This window comes from Triticum aestivum, chromosome 2D (assembly GCF_018294505.1).
Source record: "Triticum aestivum cultivar Chinese Spring chromosome 2D, IWGSC CS RefSeq v2.1, whole genome shotgun sequence".
In the NCBI taxonomy this organism is placed as follows: Eukaryota; Viridiplantae; Streptophyta; class Magnoliopsida; order Poales; family Poaceae; genus Triticum; species Triticum aestivum.
Genome location: NC_057799.1, coordinates 408,415,856 through 408,427,206, shown reverse-complemented (window position 1 = coordinate 408,427,206; position 11,351 = coordinate 408,415,856). Strand labels below are relative to the sequence as shown.

At 42.6% G+C, this 11,351-nt stretch overlaps 1 protein-coding gene across 2 annotated transcripts; it reads right to left on the bottom strand.

The window, feature by feature from the left end:
• Window positions 1–1,145: 1,145 nt before the first annotated feature.
• On the bottom strand, window positions 1,146–6,365 carry LOC123053466 (uncharacterized). Of its 2 annotated transcripts, XM_044476946.1 has the most exons (14): window positions 6,115–6,337; window positions 4,827–4,892; window positions 4,672–4,740; window positions 4,445–4,549; window positions 3,979–4,080; window positions 3,841–3,900; window positions 3,573–3,673; window positions 3,404–3,485; window positions 3,022–3,114; window positions 2,880–2,944; window positions 2,443–2,455; window positions 2,273–2,353; window positions 1,651–1,759; window positions 1,146–1,521 (listed from the first exon to the last, which is right to left on the bottom strand). In XM_044476946.1, the coding sequence occupies exons 1-14, from the start codon at window positions 6,238–6,240 to the stop codon at window positions 1,400–1,402; spliced, it is 1,194 nt and encodes a 397-aa protein (XP_044332881.1). In that variant the 5' UTR covers window positions 6,241–6,337; the 3' UTR covers window positions 1,146–1,399. The 2 variants fall into 2 exon arrangements, with proteins under 2 accessions (XP_044332881.1, XP_044332880.1); XM_044476945.1 differs by having other exon boundaries at window positions 3,404–3,673; window positions 6,115–6,365.
• Between the last annotated feature and the right edge of the window lie 4,986 nt (window positions 6,366–11,351).

Below are 11,351 nucleotides of genomic sequence, written 5' to 3'. Positions count from 1 at the left end.
CACGGTGATCACAGCAGCATCATGCTCCTAGTGCTGCAACTCGCTAGGGAGATCCGCAATGCTGGAATCATGCCTGAAGAAGGGAGAGATGACACGATCACATGGACCCTGGGCAGCTCCGGCAAGTACACCACGCGCTCTGCCTACGACGCCCAGTTTGACGACCGCCCAACGCTCAACTTCAAGTCAACCATATGGAAGGCATGGGCTCCGGGCAAGATGAAAATGCTGTTATGGCTGCTGCATCTCGATAGGCTTTGGTGCAATGACAGACTCCAGAGGCGAGGATGGGTCAACAGCTACTTCTGCCAACTTTGCCTCCAAAACCTCGAGACCTCGTCGCACCTCTTCTGGGAGTGCACCGTCGTCGTTCCAAGTATGGAACAAGGTGGCAACTTGGGCGGGCTGCTCCGCTCTGGGACACACCACCTGGAGCGCGGGAGAATCCACCACCGAGCGGGTCCGCATGATCATCGATGGAGCTACCCCTGGCACGAGGAAGGGAACCAGATCGCTGCTCGCCCTGGTGGTCTGGCACATCTAGCTGGAGCGCAACGCGTGCACCTTCAGGGGCAAAAACACCATGCGCTCGCAGCATCACTTTAGCCTGCCGCTGCGACATGGAGCAATGGAGGATCGTCGGAGCCAAATGCATTGCGCACCCCTTTGGGGACGTGCCATGAAATATAGCAATCAGGCCCCTTAGCCAGCTTTGAGCTCGATAGGTTGGCTGTGTAATTTTCTTTCCATTCCACCGATCACTTGATCAAACTATGTTTCACGCTCTCTCCTGCTTATGAAATGAAAGCCTAGAATGGCCAATTTCAAAAAAAAAACTATGATACCATCATCTAGTTATCACAGGTCAAGCAAAACACTCCTTGAATGCTCCTAGGCCCACAAGTCATTGACATAGAGTGACCCACATGTCATAGGCACACGGGATGGTTTTTCAACTTTGCAGGGCCATAAAAGGATTTAGCCCTTATCTCTTGCAAATATGCAGCAAAAGAGTGGGTTAATGGAATTTGGGTCAACTAGTGCAGTTTTGACTTGATTGAGCTTGAGTTTCAATCAAAGTACAAAATATGGCTGCATTGGCTCGCATCCTCCCAAATAACATGCTTGCAACAGCACAAGATCTCTAGTAAATTAAGAAGAGCTTATGCAAAATCTTGCGAAATTTGCTTGAGTGAACTGCATGAGATGTTAACACACCCCGCCACCTTACACAGAGGATGCTCAGATAATTTCTCTATTTGAACTTGCAGGAGTGGAATGCGCAAAAAAAAAGGGAGAGAACTTGCAGGAGTGGATGGAAATTAAGCACACATGGCAAGGCATTTAATAGCAATGGTAACTAAGCCTCCTTTTGAAGATGCTCAGAGCATGGTATCTGTCATCTGATGGCCATGGCAGAAGCATCACCTCTGTTCAATCTGTCAAAGCGAAATGATTCTTCATCTCCTATCAAAGGAGGGATATTCCATGTGCCATACGCATGGCCTGATATTTTTCCACCTACAAGAAGATGACACAAATGACCGCATTTATGCTTTAGCACTCCAGGAATTATTTTAAAAAGATCAACCAAATCAGATGAAGATACTAATTATCAGTATATCTTCAAACCAAAGAAAGAAGGCATACCTTCCTTTGTAGCCTCCTCACATCTTCTCCAGTAACTTCTTGAGATGCTAGGGTCCAATTTCTTTGAGAAGCTCTCATATTTTCCCTCAGCTTCACCGATGCACTTGGCCTATACGTACAGCAGCCATTCGCAGAACCAATTACCATTAGACTTATAAAAAGATAAAAGCTAAGATCCAGTAAAGCTTATCTGCAAAAATGTAATTTAAACATATGATAGAGCAATTTCCATAAGCCAGAGCTATTACAATGTAAATAATTCAAAATCATAAGAATTTGCACCTACTTTCAACTACCAAGTTTATCATTAGATTTGCGAATATCTCAAGAATTCAGATGAGGCTAACCAGATGCTCTCCATGCCACACATAACCACTTCTCCCAGTGCAATAACTCGTGCATTGAGGTTAATAGTTTTAGTTTATACAAGGTCAGTACTTACGTAAATAAAAAACTTCAGTAAACTAAGTGTGAGATACTTGGAATTAAAGAAACTCGCATTTTATAAGCAGGAACTAAGTTGACTGAGAATAGAGAGCACCAGAAAAATTAGGAATACATCAGTGACATTATAACAAATAATATGCCATGAAGTAAAAGGCACAGATAATTTGTTACACACCAACATCTTTGGTGCATCTAAAGGTCCATATATCGCAGCAAACATGCGGAGGATGTTAAAAGTATTGTTAACCACATCATCCTGCAACACATAATTTAACTAGTTAACGGTTAGATATGAAGAAATGCACGCATGATTTTTTTAGTGACAATGTAGTTAGCAACACGTACCTCATAATCATACCTGCAAGATAGCTAAAACAAGTCAGTGGTGAAACAACTGTTTTCACTGATGCTGTACAGAAGAAGGAACTTCTCTAAATATCGAGAAGGTGACTCATAACTTTACTGTAATTGGATTTCCATTTAGTTAGGTCATTACATTATATTGCACCACAACTTCATAACCAAAGTCAAAAGTTCATTCATGAAAAGACTTTATTTTCATGTTCAACATATAGCACATCATTTTCAAGACAGTTACAGGTTTTACACATTTCTGGTTAAGTTCTTCTTACGCACATACACTACCTCCCTAGAGCATTCAATCAAGCAGATCAGATGTGCAAGATATTCTTTAAGGACATGAACTGCACCATTCTATGTAAAAACTAGAGACTGCACCATTGCACTTGTGCATGCAAGACTATGATTTAGAGTATACTCACAGGTCATCACATATCTCAACTAAAAATTCCGAGACAGACAAGAACTCCATGTGCAAGTCATTGACCTAGAAATAATCAAAGAAAAGGTCTCGTTGACAATAGCTGGCAATCGATAAGGCAACAAAGACAAAGATGTATATACCTGCTGACCAGTAAGCCGATACATCATCAGATTAAGAACTCGATAGTCAAATGATTTGAGATGGATTGCTTCCATAACATCTTCGATAGATATCTATAGAGAAAATTTTGTAGGAACTATTTTTAGTTTGACAAGATATATGTTATCTGCGGCAGAAATGTTTGGTTGCAAAAAATATTTTTGATGTTTAAGCATTTGTCACTTCACATTTTTGTGCGCAAGCTGGCACGCTCTTATATGGCTATACCTATTCCCATTAGAGCGTAATACTTACCATCTGGCCTTTGCCCTTTCATGTTTCAATATTACATACTTCAGTGTATCCATGGATCAGCAAATATGATTGAATATAACATATGATCTAAGAAGCAGCTCTAGTTACCTTATCATTTCTTGATAATGCTTGACAAAGCTTCCTCTCTAGAGACCAATACTGGATGCCAGATTTGAGTTCATTTCGCAATCTAAAACATGGGAAATATAGGGCTAATTCAATCAGGTATGGAGAATATTTTACATGTTTACAAGGGCATCGAGCAGAATTTCCCAACTGATCTGTCATTAACCCCTGGCATTGAAGAAGATTATCAAGGGGGTCAAGCATGTCAGACAAGGACATCTGACTAGAACCTTGTATTTTCCTTTCCAATACCTGCATTGGTAACAAATGGAAAATAAGAATAAAAAATAACAGTAAATAACTAAATGAGAAAGTCAATGTACACATAATAATCAAAGATTTAAGTTGATCAGATTCGACACAGATCATATCACATATCATGTTCGACAAGATAACTAAATCAAAAGTCCAAATCTTACTGTTGAAGAAGAGTTGTTGTCTGGAACTAATAGCAAACTGTCTTCATTTGAAGCATCTAACTGCAACAAGAAAGATTTTAGTTTGCCTAATGAAAAAAAAAACATATGGAGAACTGTGAAGCACATTTCAGCAAAAACCTGGTATATGTAGCTCTCTGTAAAAGAAAGGAAAGGAAGAAACTTGAAAACAGAGTGTGGTCTGTTAACATCCAAACCATGAAATATGAAGTATGACCTGCACTGCCATTTCAAGAAAAATAAAGTTAAGAATAGGAGCATTCTATGTAACATCTATAAGGACATTTTCATAAGAAACAAAAGTATAAAAACGTGCTTGCATGAGAACAACCGAAGGTGTAGACATCTCACGATATAGTTTCTGTGTGAAATTCTTAAACAGTGTGATTAAAGAATAAGCAAAATGTACTCCATGTCAATTTGTCTTATTTTGATATGAAACCTAATGTCCATAAGTGAGTTCAATGTTTTTCTTCCACAAGTAAAATCATGAGAACTTTGAAAAGAAGGCAATAGGATAGTACTAGCACAGTCTTAGAGAAGCACAGGGTAACTAAGGTTGTCACAGGTATCAAAGAGTACGCACAAAATCTTCAAGCGTGGAATTGGCTCTCATCATTGCATCGAATCCAATCATAGGCGCATCCTGAATGGTTAATTTCTCGGCATCCGTCTTGAACTTCTTAGTTGGCTGGCTCAATAAGATATATCTTGATCAGATCATTAAAGGACATAATCTCTTCAGAGTGCCAGTGCCAGTTAAGAACAAATTTGCTTAGTTCACTTACAAGGTAAAGTGGGAATAATACTTACTTCATCTTCCCTATTAGTACCTTCCAGACTGGCTAGACGTTGCACTTCTTTGAGATTATCAGAATTAACCTTGAAACAATTCTCAATACCAATTCAGTATGGCAAACATTTGAAAATAAGCAATTCAACATGTGGCAATGGGTCACTAAGATTACCTCTCTCAAAAGCTCAGAGATTAATACGACCTTCTTCTCAATGGCAAGTGAATCAAACGGTTGTGCCTACATGCACAAAATGAAGAGGACCCAAATCATGAACACTGAAATGCATTCAGTCTGCTGTAATTCAACTATCACAGGAACCTTTCAAATGTCAGCAAGAGATGGTGAATTTAACACAGATATAGGAAAAGGCAAGGCATGCAAATCAATTGAAAACATATTTTAATGATCATGATCATAAAAGGAATGAAGCCTACAAGGGATCTCTTGCTTATCTAGCAAAAAAAAAACTCATAAAAGGGATCTCTCCCCGATTTATTAATGAAACCTAGAGGTTCAGAACATAAACGATACCCAAACCAGGTTTGACAGAAAATGAAGAAAGGAAATCGTGCTACAGGCCTGCCAGACCTAGCAAACTGCAGATTTAAACATCTCAAAAGACAGCAATAGAACCATTCGATGGGGAAATGTAGTTTACAGCTGTTGACGATTTAGAAATGTGCAAGGGTCATGTTTTCCCTAGTTGTAGGATCCCACTCCACCTCACATATTTGAAGCTACAGTCATTGCTTCTGATCCAACAAGCACATGTAAGCATCATACTGACCGAGAATTAGACCAATGGCGAGTAGATAAGAGCTGTTGAAAGTTGGATGGCCTTAGGCATATATATTAATTAAGTCTTGGATAAATCTCGAAGGCCCATTTGTGCTTTCATGACATGGTGGGTAGTTTAGTTCGACCCCAGGAGTGGAGGAGAGTTGGGACGGAACTCTCTTCCACATCTCATTGGACCATGAGAAAATGAGTGTTACATGTGCGCTCGGCGCTCCTCCTCCGCCACCCACCTCGCCTTGCCCGCTCGCATCGTGTTTCGTGAACAAGTCGAGCTCAGACCTATGTCATGCCTGCACTTTATCTTTGCCGGTTGAAAAAGGATAATTAATTGGTAAGTAATTACGAGTCATTAGGTTTTAGGGAGGTGGTTTGTTCATCCCGCTTTTACTACTTAGTATGTTCATAAATATGTCTGTTCTATGCCTGGTACGCACTCGCATGATTAGCTTACAATACTATGAGATTAATACTGTTAGCAATGTCGTCATATAATTTACTTATGGATTAAATTAATCAGAAAATTGCTAATATATCCGACAAGACCGTCAGTTCACCCGAAATTGCTAGTCAATCAAGCGCGCGCATAACTTACGGATCTGAAGTGACTTGATTCGTGAACACGGCGGAAGAGAAAGGGGCGAAGTGGCTAGGCTAACCATACCAGGAAGAGGAGGAAGTGGGCGAGGAAGCGGTCCCCGCCGCCGCTGCCGTCGGAGTCGGAGAGGCCGCGGGAGCCCATGAGGGAGAGCACTCTCTGCACCTTCTCTAGCTCCAGCAGCGCCTCCATTGCTTGGTGCCGTGCTTCCGCTCGATCTTGGTTTCAGGTTTCAGGTTTGTACGAATGAATTCACTGAACAGAGACGAGGAAAAGATGGAAACGAGAAGGCTTGGCCCTGACTGGAAATAAGCTGGTCCAGATGGGCTGGGCCACTTCTATCCGGCCGGCAGGCTTTAAGCAGCAGGGAGGGGGAACCGGCGCTCACGCGCACAACTCGTGGGCCGCCCATTATGGAGCCACGCGCACAACTCGTGGGCCGCTCACACGCAGACAGGTCGGTTGGGGTTAACCGGTCAATTCTTGACCGGTTGACCATTGACAATTGACTTTTGTGAAAATTGAGTGATTTTTAAAAAAGGGCAGTGATCTGCGCCGGCGCACCGGCCCAACAGTTGGGCCGGTCTAGCCCCAGCCGTCAGATCTGGTCCCTTGCACCGTCAGATCCGTTCCTCCCCTCATCTCCTTCTTCAACCTCCCGTACGGGGCAAAAGGACGGGTCCCCTCGTGCGCGTCGACGCCTCAGCACGCGCCGACCGCCTCGCCTCGCCTCCTCACCGCCGGTCGCCCTCGCCGTCGGTCGCCTACGGTCGCCGCCCTCGCCGCTGGTCGTCCGCCCTCACCTATGTCGTCTTCGTTTGTTTCTGAAACCTCCATGGATGCAGCAGCGTGCGGCCATGGTTACGGCCGGTCGAGGTTGCAGCCCGCCGCGAGCCCGTAGCAGCTCGCCGGCGACCGGTTGCAGCATCCGCCCCTGCCCCCCGTGCTGGATCTCGCCACCGGAACAGAAACCCGTGCTGGGTCGCAGCTCGGCCGTGATGGATGTAGCAAAACATTATGCCGGTTGTAGCAAAAAACGATGCTAGTTGTAGCAAAACCGCGACGCCGGCCGTGTGTTGTAGCAAAACATGACGCTAGTTGTAGCAAAATGATATGCCAGTTGTAGCAAAAATCTATGCCGGTTGAAGCATGTAGCAAAACTGCAGCTTCAAACTTCTTATCTCAGCTGCGATCCCGCGATGACGATGATGCCGTTTTGCTGCAACCGTAGTAGATTTTTGCTACCACCGGCGATTGAATTCGCTACAACCGGTTCCAGCAAAAATTCGCCGTGGGGTGTAGTCTGCCATAGCTTACCGCTGCAGCCCGCCGTCGTCGTTGTAGCAAAAAAATGTTAACCGTATGTAGCTTCTGTGGTTGCCGATTGCAGCAAAAAATGACATGGGTGTAGCAAACACAAAAAAAAAGTTTCCATCGTTTTCAGAAAAGCTTCGACTGTAGGTTGAAGCATTTCACACATACGATTGAAGCTTTCTCTACAACGGATGCAACTTTTCTGGCCATGCAGTGTATGGTTGTAGCTTTCTTTTTCAATGGTTGTAGCTTTTTTCATCTATGGTCGAAGCTTTTCTATCAACGGTTGCAGCTTTTTTCTTTGTAGCAGCCTTGGTTAATGCTTTCTCCATCGTTTCGGGTTGAAACTTTTTCATCAAGGGTTGTAGCATTTTACGTCGACGGTTGTAGCACTCCGCCATGCCAATGACTGCTTGCAGCTTTTGATGTATCTGGTTGAAGCTTTTTCCATCTTGGTTTGAAGCATTTTGGTTAACGGTTGTAGCATGAGGGCGTGCGGCAGGTTCTGCAATGCCTCCGCCATGTCTGCAGCGCGAGCGCCGCCGTCCTCGCAGCTCGCCGTCACCATGCTCGCCATCCATGATGGCAGCTCTCCTGGGCACCGGTTGCAGCAGGCCACGACGCGGTCCCAGCTTCCGCCGGGGCCGGCGAGCGAGGACGGCGAACGGCGACGGGGACGGCCGGCGCGGGTGACCACCGGCGATGAGGACGGCCGGCGGGGGCGGCGAACGGCGACGAGGACGGCCAACTGAGGTAGGGACCGGCGAGATGAGAGAGAGAGAGGAAGCAGCGCAGCCCACCCATGGGTCGCGAGATGAGATCCGCGAGATCCGCAGCGCCACGTGGTTGCTCGCGAGTGGGTCGCGGCGTACGCGCGTGGACTGGACCGGCCGAAGCTTCGGCCGGTGCCCCGGCCCTAAACGTTTCCCTTTTAAAAAAAGGGCCTAAAAGCGGTTCACAAATTCGAGAAATTTCATAGGTTTAAAAAAAGTTCATGGATTCAAAAAAGTAATGAATTTTCAAAAATCGTCTGTTTTGAATAAAATGAAAAATATTATCAATTTTGAAAAAAAAAATTCACAAAAATCGAAAAATAAACATCAATTTTGAAAAAGAAATCATTGAATTTAAAAGTCACAAATTGGGAAAAATTCATTGAATTTAAAAATAAAAAAATTGGAAAAAAACAATTTTGGAAAAACATCAAATTTGAAAAATGTTCATAAATTTTAAAAAAGTAAAGAAAATAAAATAAAAATAAAGAAAATAAAATGAAAGAAAAAACAAACAAAACCGGTCTAGAAAAAAGTTAAGGCTGGGAAGCTTCCAAAAATCGGAAAGAGCTCTCTCCCGTTGCACCCCTTAGATGGGTCGGCCCGACCGGAACGCCTTCAGCACCAGTTAACTGGTGTAGAAGGTGCCGAATAGGATTCAAGAGTACTATTGTAGCTAATGATGTGCCCGTAGGTTTGCGAGGGAGTACTTTGGCTTGCTTTGTTTCCTTTCTGGTTTTCTTCATTTTATTCACTTTTCCTTGCTTTTCTTTCAGTTTCTTTGTCGGGTTTATTTGGTCCTTTTTCAAAGCATGTCTAATTTTTTTCTTAGTACACAATGTACATTTTTATAGCACACGTGATACATTTTTCTGATAGACACTCGGAAATTTTTCTAATATGCCATGTACATTTTTTATAATAAAAAAATGTTTAAAACACTTTTTAATACTCCACCCATTCATAAATATAAGTCTTTTTAGATATTTCAATAATAACTATATACGCATGTATATAGACATATTTTAGAGTGTAGATTCACTCATTTTATTTCATATGTTGTCAGCATTGGAATCTCTAAAAGGACTTATATTTAGGAACGAGGGAGTACATGGTAACATTGTTTCCAAATACACGTTGTACATTTTACAATGACAATATTTAGAAGAAAAAAAATACATGAACATGTATTTACATTGTATAAAAATTCACGGATATTTTTTTGGAATCAAGTGAATATTCTCTTACATATTTTAATGGAAATAAACATTTTTTAGGCTATGCGAATATATTATTATGTCTATATATCATTTTCAAATGTCACAAACATTTGTTTTCGAACAGGGGAGTATTTCCATCAAATGTGACGTACATTTTTAATGGTACGAAACATTTTTTTCACATTACGCAACACTTACACATTTTATATTAAAAATTGCATACATTTTTTTTGAAATGTGGGAATATTTTTTCATTGTCATGAATGTTTTTTAAGTTATTAAAATTTTTAAAGACTGCACTAACAATATTTTTACACTATGTTAACGTTTTTTAAAATTCATGTTTTAAATTTCCTAACTAAATTTAAGTTCTTAATATACATATATGTGTGTGTGTGTGTGTTCAATGTAAATATAAATTTATTAAAAGGAGGAAAAAGATATTCTGGAGATGTCAGCATGACATCATCAGGACGAGCCACGTCCTACTGGGCAGGCCCACTACCGGTGCCTGTAGGCGAGGTAGCCATGCACCTCGCAATAAGCGGCACATAGACGCGTCGGTTGGTTGATAAGGATTTTATCTCATAGTTCCAACTTATGTCCTTTGAACTCATACCCAGCCGAGGCTAGGGTTCCTCCTGCCTCCCGTCAGCCCAGCGCCGCTCTACCTCGTCTCATGTGGCCTCAGGGCCATGGTGGCATGGTGGATCTCGGTCCTTGCCGGTGGGAGGGCTTTGTTTATTGATGTTTTTTTAGCTTTCTTAGGGTTTGTGTCCTACTCAGAGAGATGAGGCGGCGGCTCTCTGAAGATGGAATAAAATTCTCCCCGCCTAACCCACGTCCCGGTGGTGCTTCTAGCGTCATTGGCGGGCGTGTGGAGGTTTGTCTCCAGCGGATCTCGCTTGATTCGGTCGGTGTTTGTCTTCGATGGATCCACGTGGATCTGGTTTTTTGTTCGTGTGTTGACAGGTTGGATCGTTCCGATCTAAACTTCTTTTCAACGGTGCGGTTGTTGTTCTGGTGCGTTGGTCCTATAGGGCCTTAGCACGACGACTTCCTGACTGTCTACTATAACAAGTTTTGTCCGACTCCTGGGAGGGAGGGGCATTGAATGTGGCGTGCCTTCGGCTTGCTTCGGTGCTTGTAGTCATCATTAGGTGGTCTAGGATTTGGGTGTAATTTTTATTATTTCTGTTAGTTGTTGTATTATCATGATTGATGATGAATAGATTAGAAGTTTTCTCGAAAAAAAGAATGAACCAAACTCCAAGTGATGGTTATTTTTCTATGTTCCACATCACATGAACAACTAGTGAGGCTGGTGGTGACTATGTGGGCGATCTGGACGGCCAGGAGGAAGGCGATTAAGAGGGTATTTTCCGAACTCCTTTTGCTACACATGAATTTGTGACTCGATATATCTCTAAACTTGATGAGCTCACAAAACTGCAAGTGGAACGAATATCGCATGTGGCGCCGGTGGGTAACACTTTGACCTGGAAATTTCTGCCTAGTGGGATCGTCAAAATCAGTGTGGAGATGGAATTTCTAGATCTGGTTTAATTGGTACAGCTGCTGCGGTATGCAGGCATGACCAACGTTTATACTTGGGGTGCTTCAGTGCTAGTCTTACAGGGAGCTATAGATCATGCGCCCTTGAAAGCTATTGCATGTCAAAGGCATCGCGTTAGCTATGAACTTGAATCTTTAGAGGTTGCTCATTGCCACGGACTGTCTAAATGGGGTCAATGACATTATTGTAAAACAGGATGGTAAATATGGAGCGGTTATCAAGTATATTGTAGCATCTAGATCTTCTCTTACCTTGTGTAATTTTGTCCTTCAAAAAGAAAAAAGCTTAAATTATGAAGCCCACAATCTAGCTAGGTTTGCTTCTTCTTCTTTCTTTTGTGAGGGAGGTTTGCTTCTTCTTTAGATAAGGGCACACACATGGTGCAGAAAACTCTCTCTAGAAAAAACTAGTGCGGAAAAT